We start from the raw sequence: 18,968 nt of genomic DNA, 5'->3' as shown, positions 1-18,968 counted from the left end.
TCCCCGGGCCCGCCCTCCCGCTGTTCCCGCCGGGCGGAGCCGGGTCCGGGAAGCCCCGGGAGGCGGAGCCGGGTCGGGACTTTCCCGGTGCCGGGCCGGGGCGCGGCGGCCAGCCTGCGGCGGGGATGAAGGTGAGCGGGGTGCGGGTCCTGGGGGTGCCAGGGGGCCGCGCCCGAGCAGCGGCGGGCAGGGCTCCCCGCGCCAGAGGGAGAACGCTTCCCAGGGAAAGGGAGCTGAGCGGTCCCGAGGCTAAAACTCCTGTGCTCGGGCTGCCCGTCCCAGCGGAAGGGTCCTGGGCTCTCTCTCGCTCCAGCCGGTCCCGGGTCGCCTCTGGCTGGCCATGCGGCCAGCTGGGGTGGGGGTGTTGGGAAGATCCAGGTTGGAGAGACATTTGTTCTCTTGGAGGGGAGAGGAGACAGCCAGTCCCAGCTAAGGCACCTTTTCCCTGCCGGTGGGAAGTTCCCTATTTTCTGTGTTGCCATTGGGTTCTGCCCCATCCTGCAGCTCTCCCTCTCGCGTTCTGAGCCCTCCTGCGCTGGAGCACGGCTGGCCTGCTGCCCGCTCCGAGGGGAGTCAGATCCGTGCCCGCAGGCTCGGCAAGCCATGGCCCCAATGGAGCTGTGAGCACCAACACGGCGGTGGTACTGCGGGCAGAGTGCAAACTGGAGAGAGTGACAGACAGCGAGCGCCGGGCTGACGCTGGCAGGGCTTCTCTAAGGGCATACAGCTGGGTTAATCGGTCATAGCAGCAGAGCTGATTTACAGGCCCTCAGAGGAGAAAACCAGAAGATCAGTGGGTGGCTGGGGTTTGCCAAAACCAACTTGATAGCCACAATGGGAGTAAAGGCATTTTATGCAGAGTTACACAAATGGCTTCAGTGGTCAGAAGCAGGCTGTCAGGAGAAGAAGGCTTAGAAAGCTTTCAGGAAGAGGGGATTTCTCTCTGCCATGCTTGCTGGTCAAAGACTTGGTTTCCAGGAAGGGTCTCAGAGCAAAGTGACTGTGAACGCAATATCAGAGAGACTCAGCAGTAGCTGCTGGGACTCCAGGGATGGAGGAGAGCACAGGATTCCTGCAGAAAGCAAGGCCAGGTGTTTAGGGCTGTTGTTCGCAGGTGTTAGCAGACCCAAGGAAAATCAAAATGCAAAGGGAAGAGTATGTTAGGGGAGCAGTCAGCTGAGTGGCTGGAACATGTCAGCTGTACACCAGCACAGTTCAGAGCAGGGCTGTGCTCCTGCGGCCTCCTGCATTTCTGGAGCAGCCTTTCCCATGGCTACTAACTCTCCTGCCTCTGATAGGCTGATGTGTGTTTCCCTCCTGCCTGCAGGGCATCAGCTCTGCAAGTCAGCCGACTGTCATGGGAGGAAAGAAAATAGCACCTGCATTACTAGGTCACGTTCAAGGAGCTGCAGGCATGGAAGATTGGCTTTAACTCACACTGTTTGCTAAAGCCTAGCCCTTAACTGAAGTGCTCTGGCTGGCACAGGGAGGCTGTGCCATCTGGCAAGGGTGCTGTGGCAGTGCTGCACTCCAGGGCAGGGAGCTGATGCTGCTCTGGGCAGTGCCTTGTAGCTGGATTGCTGCTCTTTCCCCCCATCCCCAGCAATGCCCAGAGAATCCTGCCTGAACCCTAGGAGTGTGTGAAGATGGGGAGGAATTAGCCAAGTAAATGGGGTCTGCAGTTCAAGCCCATGATCCAGGGCAGATGTGTTGGGAAGAGAGAGCAGGGAATGCTACTGATGGAGAAAGGAGAGATGCATTCCTTTCTGGCATGTGTGGGGGATAAAAGCTGCATATGCTGCACTCCTAGGGGAAACCCCAGTCCTGGAGGCCAGAAAGGCATGCTGCTTGGCACAGGAGGCAGGACTTCACCTGGAGAGCAGCTCTGAGGTTGCCTGAGGTTGCTTTTCCAGGAACAAGGAAGCAGGTGGTGACGCCATCTCTGCTCAGCAAGCAAGGTGGGCTTCCTCCAGCACACACTGCACAAGGATGCAGGGATATGGCTGGCAACCTCCAGAGAGAGCCAGAGCTGTGTGGGATGGGGAGACACAGGTAGAAGTTTGTGACGTTCTTTAGTCATGCTGTTTGCTGCAGCAAGTGGAAGTGTCCTGGGCAGCAGTGAGTGAGCTGTGAAAACCCTTCAACAGGAGATGGAGCTGATGCCACTGGAGAAGGGGAGTTGTGCTATTCCAGGGGCACAGTCTGCTCTTATCCAGCAGCTTCAGGCCTGGGCTCTCCCTCCAGGCTCAGTGGGGTAGGGTAGGTGGCTGTTCCCAGCCCACTGAGGAAGGTTGCTTGTCCCTTTGTTCACCTCTCTGCAAGATCTGTGCCCAGCAGATGGGGCAGGTGACTGGTGGTGGCAGGCTGAAGCTGTCCAGGTGGGATGGTCAATGGGACCCGAACAGCAGGCAGTCTGTGCTGCTTCCCACAGACCACCAGGGGGTTGTGTCCATGTTCCTAGGCTTCAGAAGCCCCTACAGAATGATAGGAGGAAGGTCCCCACCTCATTTTTCAGTGCTGGATGTCTACCTTTTCCTTGCACCCTCCCCTGCACTTGCAGGTCCCACTGACCCCATGTCCCAAGCTGCACAGTTGCCTGGGATGCTTCTCTGTGCTTAGGTGGCAGGCCAACCGGGAAAAACCTCAGGCTTGAGGTCACAGGACAGTCCCTTTGGAAGACTTGAGAGGCTGAAAAATCTCCTTGAAAAGGCTCTGTTCAGCTTCTGAAGAATATGAGTCACGCACGGATTGAACAATCCCCTTCCTTCCCCTCTTCTCCCACACACTCAAAATCCCCTGAGTGAGACCTGCAGCAACCACTGATTCAGAAATGGAGTCAGATACGGGATTTTTTTTTCTTTTCATTGGTTAGTGAGAAGAAATGCGGAGCGTGCCCGTAGGCTCTCCCCTGATCCTGCCCCTTTGCTAGAAGTCGCCGGTGGTTTTGTGTGGTCAGGCAGACCTTGGCCCCAGTGGAACTCCTGTGTGTGGTACTGGCAGTCCCTGTGGCCATGCTGGGGCTGAACGGGTTGCTGAGACCAACCTCTTCCTCCTCGGTGAGTAGGAGGGTGTGAGCGCTGTGGGCCCTGCTGCTGGCAGTGCCTTGCCGGGGTCGGCGGGAAGCATCCAGTGCTGGGGTGGTGGGAGATGCTCCCACAGGGAGCTCTGGGGCTGCCCCTTCCACTCTGAAGCCAGTGGGAAGGAGGCAATGGGAACACGGATAGCGAATGCCCCTCTCTGGCCACCTCCGGGGGAAGGATGCCGGGGCGGCTGTGTAAGTTGAAACGGGGGAGAGGGAAAGCACCCCTTTGGGTGCCTGGCAAGGGGCTGCTGACTCTGCAGTCCTGGAGAGATTTCCATGTCCAGGGGGGAGCCAGTGGGCTTGGGGACAGCACTTCGGGGCGACTCCTGTTTGAGTCCATAGGGGCTTGGAGACGACATCCCGGTGTGGGAGACACATCCCTGTGCAGGATGGATGATGTGGGGTGGGGATCTTGGGGAACCCGGGAGTTTCTGCGGGTGGTTTCAGCCGTGCTGCACTGCAGGTCTGGCCGGGCAAGGGCTCATGGCAGCGCGGCGGGACTGGCACCATTAGCGGGACGGGCGGCTGGGGACGGCGTGGGGCAAATCCCTCCGTACTCCCGAGGGGAAAATACGGCACATCTGGCGCCCCGGAGCTGCCAGGCAGCGCCCGGGCGAGAACGCCCGGGGGAGGCGGGCGGGAGTGCTCCGGGATTTCCAGCCCGCCCGGGGCTCCGAGTCCGAAATTCCCAGGCGAGGAGGGGACAGCCCGTCCCGCTGCCCCGAGCGGCCGCCGGCGGGCGCGGGAGCGGCCGGGCCGAGCAGAGCCGCGCTCCGGGCCGTGCCGGGCCGGCCCTGGCGTCCCGCGGCCCCCGCGCCGTGCCCCGGGCCGGCCCGGGCCGTGTCCCGGGCGGGGCGGGGCGGTGACGCGCGGTCCCGTCATTTCCCGGCTCGGCGGGGTTTCTAGGGACTTTCCGGAGCGGCGGTGCCTTCCTGCAGCCCCGCTCCCCGCTCAACCCCCCCTTCTCCCCGCAGGCCAGCGGCCGGCCCCGCGCCGACATGGACGAGCAGTTCCAGCCCGTGAGTGCGGCACGGATCGGAGCGGAGCGGCCCGGGCGGGTGTCCTGCCTGCTCCCGGCCCCGGAGCTGGGCACGGGGCAGTGCCCGACCCCACGGGGGGGGTGGGAGGTGGGGGTCCGCGCCTGCTTCCGGGCTGGGAGGCGGGAGAGTCTGTGTCAGCCTCCCGGGGTGGGCACTGAGGGGTCTGCACCTGCCCTCCTCTCTTCTCGAGGAGGGACAGGGATCTCTGCCTGCCCGAACGGGGTGCTGTGCCAAGCTGCCATCACCCGCCCAGGGTAGTTGGGGGATTCCGGCCCAACACACTCATCACGCTCCCCTTCCCTCCTGTCACCTAGTGCCTGGATGGGATTGACTATGATGACTTCAGTTTTGACTCCCACATGATGGAGCAGAAGGAGCCGCTGATGGAGACAGGTAAGGGCCCCTCTGGTTGCACCCTTCCAGGGGTCCCCAGCTGCAGTGGAGTTTCCCAGCAGGTTGACTCACACCTTTAAGTTTCCAGAAGCACCGCAGGCTTTGTCCTTACTGGCCCCACTGTGGGCTGGCTGGAAATTCCTGACTCGTGACACCAGAATGGGGCTTCTTCCATCTGTCCCTACTGCTCAGTCTACCAGGGACTGCCAGGTTGGGCTGTGACCTCCTGGGGGTCCCTGTTTCCCAAGTGGCAGAGCATCCTCTGGCCCTTCCCTCCTCTTGCTGCTACTCTGACTGCTGTTCTCAGCTGGGCTGTGACAGCACAGGGTTTGGGGGCTCTGAGGACCCCCATGGGACAGACAGGAGTCACATCACCTTCAGTGCTGTCCCTGTATCTCCAGCATCCTTAGTGAGAACATACACTTTGGTTATCCCATATTTCTCATTGGTACCTCTCCTTTCTCTCCTCCAGCGGAAGGTCCCTACCTTGTCATTATTGAGCAGCCAAAGCAGGTAAGGATGTCACCCAGCTAAAGACGGTGCAACTGTCTCGTGCTCTCATGGCATCAGGCTTTGGCCACCCTTGGCTGACCCATTCTCTGCCTCCACAGCGGGGTTTCCGATTTCGGTATGGCTGCGAGGGCCCTTCCCATGGGGGCCTGCCCGGAGCATCCAGCGAGAAGGGGCGCAAGACCTATCCCACTGTCAAGGTGAGCGCTGCCATGGGAGGGGATGGAGCAGTGTCCTCAGCCAGTAGTGCTTGAGCATCACCAGGGAGCCATGAAGGGAGGACAGGAAATTTATAACAAGCTCTTGTGTGTGTCCTGGTGCTGGAGAGATGGGAGAGCTACAGAGGAAGGGCTGTGGCCATGGGGAGGTATAACAGGGATTTGTAGAGAATCCTTCAGACTCCTGGCTTGTTGCACCTGACCTCCATCTCCTTCTTCCCTGCAGATCTGTAACTACACAGGGATGGCCCGGATTGAGGTAGACCTGGTGACGCACAGTGACCCTCCCCGTGTCCATGCCCACAGCCTGGTGGGCAAGCAGTGCAACGAGGCTGGCAACTGTGTCACGATCGTGGGACCCAAGGACATGACTGCTCAGTATGTGCAAGGAGGAGCCAGGGTGGCCTCTTGCCCGTGTGAGGTGGCTGTGGGTGTGCTGCCTGCAGCTTTTGAGATGGGGAGAAGATAGGGGTTAGTGCACTCTAGAGCTGGGTTTGCTGGATGAGGTCAGGCAGGTGTAGTTCATTGTTACAACTCTGTCCCCTGAGCGTTTTGCCTGTCTCTGGGTTTTGACATATGGAGCTTATTTTGAGCTTCTGTCCTTGAGGTTGCAGCTCCCCAGCTTTGCAGATGACTTTTGAAGCCAGCCTGAGTCACAGGGTTATTCTGCCACTGCTGCAGTTGCTCTTACATTTCCATCTCTGGCTCAACTCATACCATTTGCATCCCTCTGGCCTTCAGTTCTCCTGGTCTTGTCTTTGACAGCCCTCTGGACTCGTCACCTGTGGGAGCCCAGACTTTCTGGGGCTCCTTTTCTCTCCTCTGCAGTTGCTCCTCTTTGGCTGCACACACGCTGATTCCCTGCTGCCTGAGTGGCACCGCTCTGTGCTCAGGACCTTCCCAGCTGCAGGAGTGTGTGCCCCTTTGGGCTTGCTGCTCCTGATGCTCCCAGATCCCAGCAGGTTCCCTCTTCTCCAGGTTCAGCAACCTGGGTGTGCTCCATGTCACCAAGAAGAATATGATGGAGATCATGAAGGAAAAGCTGAAGCAGCAGAAGATGCGTAACAGGAGCCGTCTGCTGACGGGTGAGGGCAGCCTGGGGACTCAGTGGGCCTTGGCACCGTGGGTTGACAACTGGGGCTGGGCTTAGCATGGGGCTTGGGGAGTAGGAAGGGGACCTGGAGCACTGTCCCCCCAAACAGCCTGACAGTTTGTCGCCCTGCCCTGGCAGAAGTGGAGCTGCGTGAGATCGAGCTGGAGGCAAAGGAGCTGAAGAAGGTGATGGACCTGAGCATTGTGCGGTTGCGCTTCACCGCCTACCTCCGTGACAGCAGTGGCAACTTCACGCTGGCTCTCCAGCCTGTCATCTCAGACCCCATCCATGACAGCAGTGAGTGTGGGGCCAGTCCAGGAAGGGGATGGGGTAGGAGGGGGTAAGAACTTCTGCACAGAGACTCCCAACTCCTCTTGATTTGCAGAGTCCCCCGGAGCTTCCAACCTGAAGATCTCACGGATGGATAAGACAGCAGGCTCCGTGCGGGGAGGAGACGAAGTCTACTTGCTGTGTGATAAAGTTCAGAAAGGTAAAGCCATTCTCTTCATTTGAAACCACCTGGAGGGGCTGTTCCAGGAGAGATCCGGGGCCCCTGGGTGGTCAGGAGTCTTTGTCCCTGGAGCCTGTTTGGGGCAAGGAGACAGGCGGTGCCAGTGCCACTTGTCTCCCCAGATGACATTGAGGTGCGTTTCTACGAGGATGATGAGAACGGCTGGCAGGCCTTCGGGGACTTTTCTCCTACAGATGTGCACAAGCAGGTACAGGGGAGGTGGGGAGTGTCCTGCTCTGCTTCAAGGCAGATGACTGCCTTGTGGGGTGAGGCAGCCCTGTCCCCAGCTTCAGGGATGAGCGGAACCTCATGTCCATCATGTCCTGCCCACAGTATGCCATTGTCTTCCGCACACCCCCCTACCACAAGCCCAAGATCGACCGTCCTGTCACCGTCTTCCTGCAGCTGAAGCGGAAGCGGGGAGGCGACGTGAGTGACTCCAAGCAGTTCACCTACTACCCAGTGGTGGAAGGTGAGCACCACTCAGGCAGGCTGGCATGTCCCCTGCTGCTAGGTCTGCCTCTGACCCTGCTGCCCCTCTCTCCCCACAGATAAGGAAGAAGTGGAGAGGAAGCGCAAGAAAGTCCTGCCTCAGTTTCCTCAGCACTTTGGCGGTGGCTCGCACATGGGGGGGGCCGGTGGAGGGGCCGGGGGCTTTGGCTCTGGAGGAGGTGAGTGGCGATGCCTCTTCATCCTCCTCTCTCAAATGGCTGAGCTCTTGCCCTGGGGGCTCCCTTCTGCTCACCCATCCTCTGCCTTGCCCCACAGGTGGGAACCTCAGCTTCCCATACTCCTCTGGACTGACTTACAACAGCATCTACTCGCCTGGCCCCCACCCAGTGGGGAGCTACCAGGGGGGTGTGCAGATGAAGGGCCCTGAGGCAGAGGGGCCTGAGAGTGACAGGCAGGCACCTGCAGAAGAGAGCACGTACTGCAAGGAGCTGCAGAAGCACGGTAGGAGGAACTGAGCTTGAGGGAGGGCTGGGGCACATTGCACGGGAGGGGAGGCACGGACGGGGGACCTTTTGGGGTTGTTTGCTGCTCTCCATTCCTGGTGGGTGCAGAAGGGTGGATGGGGCTGCTGCCCTGGAGGTGACATCCTGCTTTGCCCCCCAGCCCAGCTGTGCCAGCTGCGGATGCTGGCGTTAGCCCGTTGCAATGCTCGTGCCCTGCTCGACTACTCGGTCACCGCTGACCCCCGCATGCTGCTGGCAGTCCAGAGGCACCTGGCCGCGTCACAGGATGAGAACGGAGACACGTGAGCACACGAAGGGTTGGAAGGGAGAGCATGGTGGTCTTGTTGTCTGTCAGAGCTGTTATGGGGGCTCTGAGGGCAGCAGGGAGTATCTGGAGAAGATGGAGCTGAGCTAGGGCCATCCCACTCTCTCTTCAGGCCTTTGCACCTCGCTATTATCCATGAACAGACAGCTGTGATCAAGCAGCTGATCGACATCATTGTTAGCATCCCCAGCCAGCAGATCATCAACATCTCCAATAACCTGCAACAGGTATGTGTTTTTCAAAGCAGCCAGTTCTCCTCTACCTGGAGAACTCCTATTTTCCTCACTCCTATTTTCCAACCCTGGGGGCTCCTGTAGCTGCTCCTGCTAAGGGGAGGCTGCAGATCTGAACAAGTTGCAGCTACTGGAGAGAATGGTGGTGCAGGACTTGGCTCCTCTTGTGAGCGCTGCTGAGGATGTGCTGCTGTCCTGCAGACGCCGCTGCATCTGGCAGTCATCACCAAGCAGCCCCAAGTGGTCCAGCTCCTGCTGCAAGCCCGCGCCGACCCAACCTTGCTGGACCGCTATGGCAATTCCCTGCTGCACCTGGCACTCCAGACTGGCAATGAAGAGATGCTGAGGACGCTGCTGGCTCACCTGGGCTCAGCTGCCCCTTATCTGCTCCGCCTGCCCAGTTTCCGTGGTGAGTGTGGCTCAGGGGTGATGGGCAGAACCCCGGTGTGCCATCATGGGCTTGGCCAGAAGGCTGCTGAGCCTATCCCCATCTTGCAGGCCTCCTGCCTGTGCATTTGGCTGTGAAGGAAAAGAGTTTGGCTTGCCTGGACCTGCTGGTCAGGACGGGAGCAGATGTGAATGCAGTGGAGAGGCAAAGTGGGAGGACCCCACTACACCTGGCTGTGGAGATGGAGAACCTGAACATGGCCACCCACCTGGTGAAGAAGGTATGGAGTGGCTGATGTAGTGGTGGCTGTGGGATAGGTATGGGGTCTCCTACAGGCTCCTGGCAGAAGTGGGGGCTCCCCTGTGGCCTTGGGGTGTAGGAGGAGCAGTGCCCAGGCAGCCCATCCTCACGGTCTCACACCTCTCTTAGCTGGGAGCAGACATCAACAGCCGGGATTTCGCCGGGAACACCCCCCTGCACTTGGCTGCTGGCCTGGGCTCTCCCACCCTCACCAAACTGCTCCTTAAAGCTGGTAAGGCACTGCCCTTCCTCTTTCCCTCTCCTTAACTCTGGCTGCCTGTACTGGGTGGTGCCAGGCACAAGGTCAGACCTGTGGGCCTGGCTCATGCCAACCTTTCCCAACAGGGGCAGATGTTTTGTGTGAGAATGATGAGCCCATGAGCCTGTCTTCGTCAGAGGCCAGTAGTGACACAGACACTGACCCTGAGGAGCAGGAGCTGGCCATGGATCTGGGGGAGCCAGCCCTGGCTGCAGAGCACAGCACCAGCTCCAAGCTCTCCACGCAGGGACACTGGCAGGCAGGGCACCGGCAGCGCCGCTGCCACACATCCCTGGACCTGACTCGGAGCCAGAAGGTGTGTGGCACAGCGGGACAAACTCTCTGGGAAAGCTTCTGTGCAGGCCACGGCATGGATGGAGCAGAGTTCCAGGAGATGCTCCTGTGAGGATGCCTGTGCTCCTCCGTGTCCTGCAGAGACCCAAGGTGTGAGGGGGCAATGGAGGATCTAGGCAGTGCTTTGGAAGGTTGACATCCATGTCTGTCTGCAGGTGCGGGAGATCCTGCTGCAGGCCTCCCAGCAGGGGCCCAAGGCAGAACTGCCCACTGCCCCCCAGCCAGGTGAGCAGCCCCTCTGTGCCCCACCCCCCGACTCAGAAGCACCACACCTAGGCAAGGTAACACCCTCCCAGCAGCAAGGATGGGCAGCCTGTAATGGAGGCACCTCTTTCACACAGGGAAGGTCCTGTCACTGGACAGTGAGGCACTGCAGGGGCTGGAGCAGCTGCTGAACCAGGACTGCAGTGGGTCAGACTGGATCGAGCTGGCCAAGCGCCTGGGGCTGTGCAGCCTCGTGGAGACCTACAAGGACACGCCCTCGCCCAGTGCCAGCCTCCTGCGCAGCTACGAGGTCAGTGCCTGGCTGGGGTGCCTCTGTCCCCCTGCCTGTCTGGCCATCAGCCCTACTCAGTGCTCCCTCTCTCTGCAGCTGGCAGGTGGCAGCCTGGGGGGACTGCTGGAGGCGCTGGACTCCATGGGGCTCCACAATGCCGTGAGGATGCTTCACAAAACTGAGGCACTGGAGAAGCTGCAAAGCACAGGTACAGAGAGTGAGGGCTAGGGCTGGTGGGCAGGGGCTGTCTCTGCTGCCCCTCCCGTTGCCCCATCCCTAAAAGCACCTGGGGATTGCTTTGCAGAGCTGAAGGAAGACAGTGCCTACGGCAGTGAGTCGGTGGAGGAGGAGCAGGCGCCCACACTAGCCCTGAAGCCAGCGGGTGAGCTGCCCTCCAGCCAGCAGCCACAGGTGCACTGAGGAGCCATCCAGCAATGATCACACAGGGAGCTGCACTGCTCTCTGCCTTACCCACACAAGTGCCTCCTGGACTAGGGGATCTGGCTGCCTGGACTCAGGGGGATGGGATGCAGCTGGCTCCTGCCCGTTTCTGCTCTTATTTAATGGTTTTTAAACTGAATAAAAGGACACAAGTTCGTTGGAGTTCTTTGCCCTCCCTCTCTCCAGCCCCAGCAGTGAGCTGGGTGCTAACCCCCCTGTACCCTGCCTGAGTCTGAAGTCTGGCAGTGAGGAGACAGCTGCCAGCCCCACCTAAGCATCCCTTGGTGCTGGGGCTGCCCCCAGCCATGGGGAAGAAACACAGCGCACCCAAGAATTGAAGAGCGAGTTTTACTTCAGTAACTGAGAGAAGCTGTACAAAGGTTTTTTTCCCCACCATCCCCCAAGCCACTTGGGGCAAGGGTGGATTATTTTTTTTTTTTTTTTTTTGCAATAGACTCAAAAGAGCAGAATAAAAAGTTTTGACACATTCGCAAAGTCAGTGCTGAAACCAGCCAGGTGCCAGGCGGCTGAGAACTGTGTGTGTGCCAGCCCCTGGTCACAGCCCTTCACTGTGCCTGGACCCCTTTTTGGACAACCCTGCAGCCATGCTCCATCACTTGCACCTTGCTCTAGACAAGCAAGCATCCTTCAGCCCACTCTGGAGTGATGAGGGCTGCCCTAGCCTGCCCCTCGCCTTGGCAAGGAGGGAACCTGGTTCTGAGGGTGGGGCTGCACCAGTGCTGCTGCAGCATGAGAACTGCAGCACTACAGACCAGGCTTTGCTGGTAGCCTCTGAGGCCCCAACCATGCATTGGAAAAGAGATGGCAAGAGAAGCTGGCTCCAGCCTGTACTGGACCCATAGGGCAGGGGAACCCTCCCCTATCAACCCTGGCTCCAGGGGTCACCACTCCACAGCGAGTACTTACACACTGCTGCCCACCACGCCCTGGGTACGATGCTCACACCCAGCTTCTGCAAACAGGGCATGTCCAAGCTGCCAGCAGTGGGTGGTGGAAAATGGGGGTCATGAAGCACCGGTGCATCAGCCTCCCACGCAGCCACACGTGCAGCAATGGGTGCTGCCATCTCAAGGCTGCAAGGCTGCCTCCTCGGAACTGGCAGCCACAGGGCTGTCTCCCCAAAGGGTTGCTGGTGCTGAAGTGGAGCAGGGGAGCAGGCAGCAGCAGTACACACAGTAGCCCACGCTCAGCTTGCTGTAGGGCGAGGGCGTGGGGAGCTGGATCGCCCCCTGAGTCCTTTTAAAAACCCTTTTCCCTCAGAGTGCACTGCCTACAAGATATGGCTGGGTTTGTGATTTTGTTTTTTTTAAACAGTTCCCAAAAAGCATCAAAAGTAGCCCCAAAAAAAAACCTTCCTGGTGGTCAGCTTGATCTGGTACTAAAAAGTGCAAAACTGTATCACAAAAACTGTTCAAAAGTTGTAAGAAAGCGGGGAGGGTGCAGAGGTGACTGAGGTGGCAGGGAAGGAACCAGGTGCTGTTGCCTGGCTTCCCTGGCCACCAGCCCTAGGAGAAGGGACAGTCTAGGGCTGGCCCCCTCCCATCTACCCCCATGGCACAATGGAGCTGGAGAAGCAGCTGCTGGCTTTGTTTTGCTGCGTTTGTCTTTTTTTTTTTAAGCCATTGAAGAATTGAGCCCAGCGGGTAGGTTTCAGTTGCTCCCTCTCCCCAGGGCAGCAAGAGTAGGTCCTGCAGCCAAGTGCAGGACAAGGAGGGGCAGGAACAAGTCTGATGGGGCCAGGCAGCTCCTGCAGGCAAGGACTGGGGACCATCCTGCTCTGCCACTGTCTCCGGCGGAGGGGCCATGGCCCTGCATGGCTGGTGCTGGCGGCTGCAGAAGGGCTGTCGCCCCCTCCGGCTCATGCCCAGACAGACGGACACATGCAGGGTCTCGGCAGGCACACGGCCTCCGCCCCTGTGCCGGGGGAGCAGGAACAGAGCTGCAGTGCAGGCAGCTGAGACCCCACACTTAAGACTTGTGGGGGTGGCCAGGGGGCTGGCGGCCGCTGCGCTCTGAGACGTTGCGCTTCACCTTGGTGCTCGTGCTGGAGGGCTCTGCGTTGAGTGAGGGGCTGGAGCGGGACTTTTTCAGGCCATCGTCCTCCCCACCCACTGTGTCAAAGAGGGTGGACTCAAATGCTGCCAGGTCCTCGGAGCCAGCCTTCAGCTTGGCCCGCAGCAGCATGGCATAGGTGCCATAGCGGGATTTCTGAGGAGCACAGTGCAGCAGAGACAGAGGTTGGCACGCTGGGTACTGTCCTATGGCCAGCATCCCTGCAGGGAGGGATGCTCATGGTCCCTCCAACCCAGCCAGCATCCCGGGGCAGAGGAATGCTCATGGTCCTAGACCATGGCAGTGGCAGTGTAATTCAGCCAATGGGATGGGTTGGTCCCATCACTGAGGATGGCCAAACAGATAGGGGCAGAGGGCCTGAGGGCAGAGGGGGACATCTTCCAGCTTACCTCAAATTCCAGGTACTCTTCCTTCTGCTTTAGCTCCTCATATTCCTTGCCTTTCACCTTCTTCTCAGGCAGTGAGGAACGATGCTCCAGCAGCTCTGCTGACATTGTCTTGAACTTGGTCTCATGGTTCTTCACCTGTTCCTCCTGGGGAAGGGTGGCACCATGTCAGTGCCCTGCTCTGTCCCCCGGCAGTGTGAGATGGCCAGGAACAGAACAGGTTTTTCCCCTTCTAGAAGCAGCCAGGATCTCAGCTGCTGCTGCTGCTGGGTTGGTTTTTTTTTTTAATGACAGGCAAAATCACAGGCTCTTGGGGGCAATCTGCTCTCACTTCATAGGGGGGCTGACTGCAGTCTTAAAGCAGAATTTAATCCCTCTGAAACTAGGCTGGTGTTTTTTTTAAATCCTTTCTGCTCTATGAATAACTGCCCTGGTATGCACGAGTGCCAGCTAATCCCCCCAGTCAGTTGCCTTTCAAGGTCCCTGGCAGGACCTTGCAAGCCGTGATGTGGGACCACTTTCTCCTCCATGGTCTGACCATCACCTGACTCCAGCCCCACTGCAAGGAACAAGACCTCACAGTCTGCCCCCAGTCTCGGTACCCCTCTTCTCTGTCTCCCCCTTGGCCCGTCACCTCACTGGGGAGGCAGCTGGGTGCATGGCACCACACAGATCCCCCCACAGGGGAATGTGCCACTGGCAGATCCGGGGCTCTGTCCCAGGCTCAGCATTGCCCCACACTGTGGCCCACCTGAGACAGCCTGGTGCAGGAGCTGGGCAGCAGCGGGCGGCTGAACTTCTTCTGGGAGCCGATGGCTGCGGGGAAGGGGGGCGCAGAGAACATGGCTGCCACCACATTGATGCGCGTGATCCAAGAGTGCATCTGTTCGGGGTTCCTGAGAAAAAAGGCCAAAATACACATGGGCTATCTGTCAAAGACAGAGGGATCTGCTCCACAGACAAGGTCTGAGTCCCCCAGGCCTGGCCCTGGCCAGCCATGGCACCTGGGACTCTACCCACAGCCAACCTGAGCCCGGCAGTGTAGGAAAAAGAGGAGCTGGGCAAAGCTCAGCACTGACACCAGGACCCTCTCCTCTCAGAAAGGGCCAGGACAGGAGAGAACAAGGTGGCCCTAAGCCCTATCCCACCCTAGACTCAAGTCAGGGGAGCTCCTGTGCCCCAGTGCGGGGCCCAGCCCAGGATCCTGAAGGACTCACTGTGCTTGGAAAAGGAAGACCCTCCAGTCAGCTGTCCTGAGGTAGAAGACATTGGGTCGCTTGCTGTAGTCAGATGCCCGTGTGGCAAGCGAATGGTGGATGCTAATAGCATTCTTCAGTTCCTCTTCTGCCAGTGCCTTCCCTGGCTTATACTCCTCCTGCAAATCATGGGGTGTTTCAGAGCCAGCTCAGGGATGCGCCCCACCATGAGTCAGCTCTGAGGTTTCAGGAACTGCAGACTAGTGCTGGCTGTGGCAGGGCTTGGAGATCACCCTTCACCAGGCAGCTGCAGATTCTGCTTCCAGCTCATGCTACACCCCTGGAGAGAAGCTACACAACCCAGGCACACTGGCTTGGCAACAGCACAGGGGGCTGTTCCCCACTGCCCCCAGTTCCCCATGTGCGTGCTTGCAGGGAACTGGATGTGCAGCCCAACCCTCCACTCAGGGGAAAGACCCTGGTGCCCTTCTCCTCCCAGCCAAGCCCCCTGCACGCAGCGCTCTCAGTTAGCAGTGCCTTTCACTGCCCAAGCTGTACCCAAGCACCCTGGAAACGGGGGTGCCACCAGGTCCCCAAGCAACAGCTCAGGCATAGAGGATGCCGAGTCTGCTTAGGCGAGGCTTTGCCATGCTGTGTGCTACAGGTCCTCTCTCACTGCCGTCTCTCTGGACTGGGGACAATCCCTGTCCCTGGTGTGGGTGGCATGCTGCCTACCTTCTGCAGGTAGAGAATCATTCCCTTCAGGATGGCGTGGAAGGGCTTCCAGCCGCGCTTCCCTCGGGGTGCTGCCAGGGAGGAGAGAGCAGCTCAGACATCAGCGTCAGAATGGAGCGGGGGGAAAAGCCACCCCCAGCCTCCTCCAGCCAGCCCTGCCACGCCGCACGTCACCCACCCCCGGGACGGGCAGCACGCCAGGGCTGTCCCTGCGCACCTGAGCCCGTGCAGCACGTGGCTGGCAGATGGTGCTGCTGGCAGGGGGGCCCCGCTGCCTCCCGGGGCCAGCGCTGTGCTCCCGCCCCGCTGCTTGTGCTCAGCTCCACCACTGCCTCCGTGCTCGGGCATGGGGACAAGGCAGTGCTGCCTGCCAGGTAATGCTGGCTTTGAAGGGCAGCTGCATCTAATCACTTCTAGGCAGCATTAGATGGCCAAGGCTTAGGAGGGATTTTGTGGGGAATACGGTGAACGTGCCTGGCAGTGCCCAACCAGCTGCAGCCTGCTGTGTGCCTTGTCTATCACACCACAGGACACATCCCTTCATCCACACAATCCTGTCGCAGGGTTGAAACCCCCAGAAACCCCACCCCACCACCCTGCCTGCCCCCTTCCCAGTGCTGTGAGCAGGGAGAGGCTTTCCAGCTCCCCAGCCTGAGGGCTGAATTATGCCTGGCACAGCCAGACAGACGGGGCACTGACGCTGGAGGCTGGCATAAAGCTACAGATGGACATCACATAGTGACTCCCACCCTGCTTCCCATTCGGTTCCGGAGTTCACTGGTGCCCTCTGGCCCCAAGGGCCCCCATGGGCTCCCCAGGCACCTACTTTTCTTGCAGTCGGGATCGGCGTGGATCTTGCGGACTAACAGCCCGTGCTTGTAAGTGGCAATGCTGGCATCCTGGGAAAAGTCCAGAAAGGGGTTACTGCAGCTGCTGATGCGCTTGATGGACTTTGGGTTGGGATCTGCCAGCTCTGAGAGGGACTTTCTCAGCTCCTCTTCATCTCTGCCAATCAGATTTGGATGGGGAAAGAGTTTGTTACCTTTCTGGGGACAGCAAATACCAAGTTCCCCCCTGGTCAGTGCCACTTTTAGGCCTGGCTTCTGAAAGGGAAGCCAGCAGCAGCAGGCCAGGATGAGCAGCCGTTCATCAGCACTGGTGAGCATCCCAAACTAGCCATGCCTGTGTGCCCCTGTCTCTCTAGACAGCTGAGGTACTACCTGGTCCCTTGAAAGACAAGGCATTGGGCTTTTGCTGCTGATTCAGGGTGGGACCCTGCCTGCCCCAGCGAGTAAGAAGCCTTTTTTGGGCAGGAGTGCAACAGAGGCCAGCCAGGCTGATGAGCCAGGAGTGATGCAGGAGCAGTACCCCAAGGCTTGGCACTACCACAGCCCCCCACAGGTCTCCAGCTGGTAGGAAGAGGGGTATAGAATGGACTGTCCCCACAAGGAGAGACCCAGGCTCTGTTCCCCACATTTTAAGGGTGGCAGCCAGACTAGAAGGCCCAGAGCCAGAGGCAAAGGGGTGCAGGGAGACTGGCAGGAAGGCCTTGGGCAGTGCCATCCAAGGGCAGGATCAGGTGTGGGCAGGGTGTAGGCAGCCCGCTCCCCCCGGGTCACAGGCCCTCACTACGGGCGGGCCGCACCGGTGCCGCTCCCCCGTCCGCAGGAAGATGTGGGAGCCCGGAGCTGCTGCCTCCCCACTCCCTCAGCCGCTCGCTCGCTGCTAATTAAACCCCTCAGCATCTGCCGGCGTCGCCATGGCAGCGGTCGAGTGCATCGCTCAGCGCTGGGTAGCACCGGGCTGATTAATCCCTGCAGCGCAGGCGCTGCCGCTCCTGCTGCTGGAGATGGCAGCTGTGGGCGAGGGTGCAGGCACCCTGTGGGGCCCCGGCACAGCCGCAGCACCTCCAGAGCCTGTCTGTTCCCACTCTGGCACAGCCACCAAGGCACAAGCCCAGGCCGAAGCTGCAAGAAGCAAACCTCAGGTGGCTTTCTCCCAGCACGCTGGAGAAGGGGCCCCATGACAGTGCTGAGGGCAGCCAGGGGTACCTTGCCTGCACCCCAGCCCATCCTAAGCTCCCTCTTCTTCCCTCATCCTCACAGGAGCAGCTGCCTTGCAGCATCATGGTGTGTGCAGCCTCTGGGGCTAGGTGGACTCCCTGCCCACCCAGTGGCACACAGCAGCATCCCCTGCAGAGGTACTTACATGGCCCACTGCAGCTTCTCGTTCTTGATGGAGCCGTACAGCGCCTGCAGAGAGAGGAGTGGGGGTCAGCAGGGCAGCGGTGCCAGGCTGGAGGTCTGCTCCAGGGAACAGAGGAGGCATGCCAGACTGGCTCAGGGACTCTGGAGGTTAAGGGAACCCCATGTCAGTTTGTTCCAGTGCAGATCTGTCCCAGCTAGGCTAGCCAGTTGACCTCCATTTAAGGTTACAGACACCTCATCCTGGGCACCACGGGATCTGCACCCCCCCATCCCAAAGAAATGCTGGGGATAGCCCTGGCATTTTGGCCTCTCCTACCCTTTGTCTTTACCTGCCCGTGACAGTGGCACAGCATAATAGTGAGACATACCTAACATTCCCAAGTGTTTGAGAAAGCTGTTTCTTCCTATTCCAAGGTGTTCCAGGCTGGTAAAAATGACATCCTGAGCCCAAGCAGAGCAAGCTTTTGGGACAGACTTCATTAGTGCATGCCTTCACCCCACTCAGTGGAACCTCAGGCTGCTCCAGGGCCTCCAGAAGCTGCATGCCACAAGAGACCACAGCCAACAACTACACTGCAGTCAGGCACCCACCCTGGGCTGGCAGAGACCAGCTCATGGAAGCACCCAGCACTCCCTGGCAATGCACTGCTCCTACAGGAGCACACTTTGTGAGAGACTTCAGCACTGATGGCCCTGCACTGGCAGAGACCTTAGCATGTTGTCCTTCACAAGGCCCTCAGAGGACCTTGTCCTCTTGGCTGGTCAAGGCAGGAGCTTGGAGTGGCTGTGGCCTGCCTCTACTCCCTCCCCAGCACTTCCAAACACTTCTCCCTCCTCGGAGACCCAAACAACAGCCATCTGAGCAAGGCAGGGTCAGCTGCCTGTATTGCTGCACAGGAACAAGCTAAGCCTGCCTGCAGCAGGATACTCCAGGGCCCCACTCCCAAGTGTTTGTCCAGTTTGAGCTGGGTGCAAGCCAGCAGTGCTCAGCACAGCTCTGCAGTCAGGGAGGCTCCAGAGAGGGTTTCAATACAGAGCTCACAGAGGCCTTCAAAGCAAGATCTGGAAGGCATCATCCTTGAAGGAAAATAATCGAGTCTCGCACAGGCTGTTCATGCAGCTGTCAACATCCATCACTGGGCCAGAGACTGCTGCTGAGAAATCTTGCTGGTGGCTGAGAAAGTGCAGCTGGAGGTGTGCAGGGGCCCGGGAATGCTGGCCAGCAGACAGGCCCCAGCGGTGTCTGGGGTAGGGACATCCATCACTCCCCGGAGGCGCAGCAGCCAGGATGGAGCAGGAACCCAGCTCCTTCCACGCTTTCCCGTTGGGAAATGCTGGCATGGCACCAGCTTGTTTCTCAGAGGAGGAAAGCATTGTCTCAATCTAGCAGGCAGAAAGTAGGGTTCAGTTCTCTCCTGGGAAGACAGGAGACCTATAAAGAGGTAATGGCCCCAGAGCCTGAGAGAAGATTTGATCCCATACCCATTCATGCAGTCCCAGTGCCAGAGGGGCAGGATGCTAACTTGTGAGCAGGAGGTACCAACCAGTGGGCTGGCAGCAAGGCAGCCAGAGGAGCAAAGAGACTTAGAAAAGAATCTGGGAGGAAAAAAAGCAATCCAAAGCCCTGCAGAACATAATCTGGGAGCAGAGCAGGGGGATAAGCAGGATCTCAGAGCAATGTAGATAATAAGGAGTCACTATGGGAAACAGAAGGGATCTTACTGCCAGGGATGCAGCTGAAAAATACTGAG

At 59.2% G+C, this 18,968-nt stretch overlaps 2 protein-coding genes across 5 annotated transcripts in view; one reads left to right on the top strand and one right to left on the bottom strand.

The window, feature by feature from the left end:
- Window positions 1-57: 57 nt before the first annotated feature.
- Window positions 58-10,761, top strand: NFKB2 (nuclear factor kappa B subunit 2). 2 transcript variants are annotated; one of them, XM_063163649.1, is made up of 24 exons: window positions 58-131; window positions 2,873-3,056; window positions 4,057-4,101; window positions 4,437-4,515; window positions 4,988-5,028; window positions 5,127-5,225; window positions 5,470-5,621; window positions 6,222-6,328; window positions 6,475-6,633; window positions 6,722-6,826; window positions 6,970-7,055; window positions 7,181-7,319; window positions 7,399-7,518; window positions 7,616-7,801; window positions 7,964-8,105; window positions 8,241-8,355; window positions 8,563-8,770; window positions 8,860-9,029; window positions 9,179-9,281; window positions 9,395-9,624; window positions 9,818-9,887; window positions 10,004-10,176; window positions 10,255-10,366; window positions 10,463-10,761. In XM_063163649.1, exons 2-24 carry the CDS (start codon window positions 3,012-3,014, stop codon window positions 10,576-10,578), a joined length of 2,802 nt encoding a protein of 933 aa, XP_063019719.1. In that variant the 5' UTR covers window positions 58-131; window positions 2,873-3,011; the 3' UTR covers window positions 10,579-10,761. The 2 variants fall into 2 exon arrangements, with proteins under 2 accessions (XP_063019719.1, XP_063019720.1); XM_063163650.1 differs by lacking the exon at window positions 4,057-4,101.
- Window positions 10,762-10,933: 172 nt separating this feature from the next.
- Window positions 10,934-18,968, bottom strand: part of PSD (pleckstrin and Sec7 domain containing) — a 42,433-nt gene continuing 34,398 nt past the window's right edge. For all 3 annotated transcript variants that reach the window (XM_063163646.1, XM_063163647.1, XM_063163648.1), the window contains 7 exons: window positions 17,219-17,262; window positions 15,837-16,015; window positions 15,011-15,081; window positions 14,297-14,454; window positions 13,831-13,975; window positions 13,083-13,226; window positions 10,934-12,828 (listed from right to left, as the gene is read on the bottom strand). In XM_063163646.1, the coding sequence (XP_063019716.1) occupies window positions 12,589-12,828; window positions 13,083-13,226; window positions 13,831-13,975; window positions 14,297-14,454; window positions 15,011-15,081; window positions 15,837-16,015; window positions 17,219-17,262 (981 nt within the window). In that variant the 3' untranslated portion in view covers window positions 10,934-12,588. The remainder of the gene's footprint in view (window positions 12,829-13,082; window positions 13,227-13,830; window positions 13,976-14,296; window positions 14,455-15,010; window positions 15,082-15,836; window positions 16,016-17,218; window positions 17,263-18,968) is intronic.

Source organism: Melospiza melodia, chromosome 9 (genome assembly GCF_035770615.1).
Source record: "Melospiza melodia melodia isolate bMelMel2 chromosome 9, bMelMel2.pri, whole genome shotgun sequence".
NCBI lineage: Eukaryota > Metazoa > Chordata > Aves > Passeriformes > Passerellidae > Melospiza > Melospiza melodia.
Note: the sequence above shows the minus strand (reverse complement) of the source record. Positions and strands in the feature narration are given on the sequence as shown.

Bases quoted from the DNA above. Each gene is read 5' to 3' on its own strand.
- NFKB2 (XM_063163649.1), top strand. From the start codon at position 3,012: ATGCTGGGGCTGAACGGGTTGCTGAGACCAACCTCTTCCTCCTCG. The intron at 5,622-6,221 runs GTATGTGCAAGG...CCTCTTCTCCAG, and splicing joins CCCAAGGACATGACTGCTCA to GTTCAGCAACCTGGGTGTGC. The intron at 10,177-10,254 runs GTCAGTGCCTGG...CTCTCTCTGCAG, and splicing joins GCCTCCTGCGCAGCTACGAG to CTGGCAGGTGGCAGCCTGGG.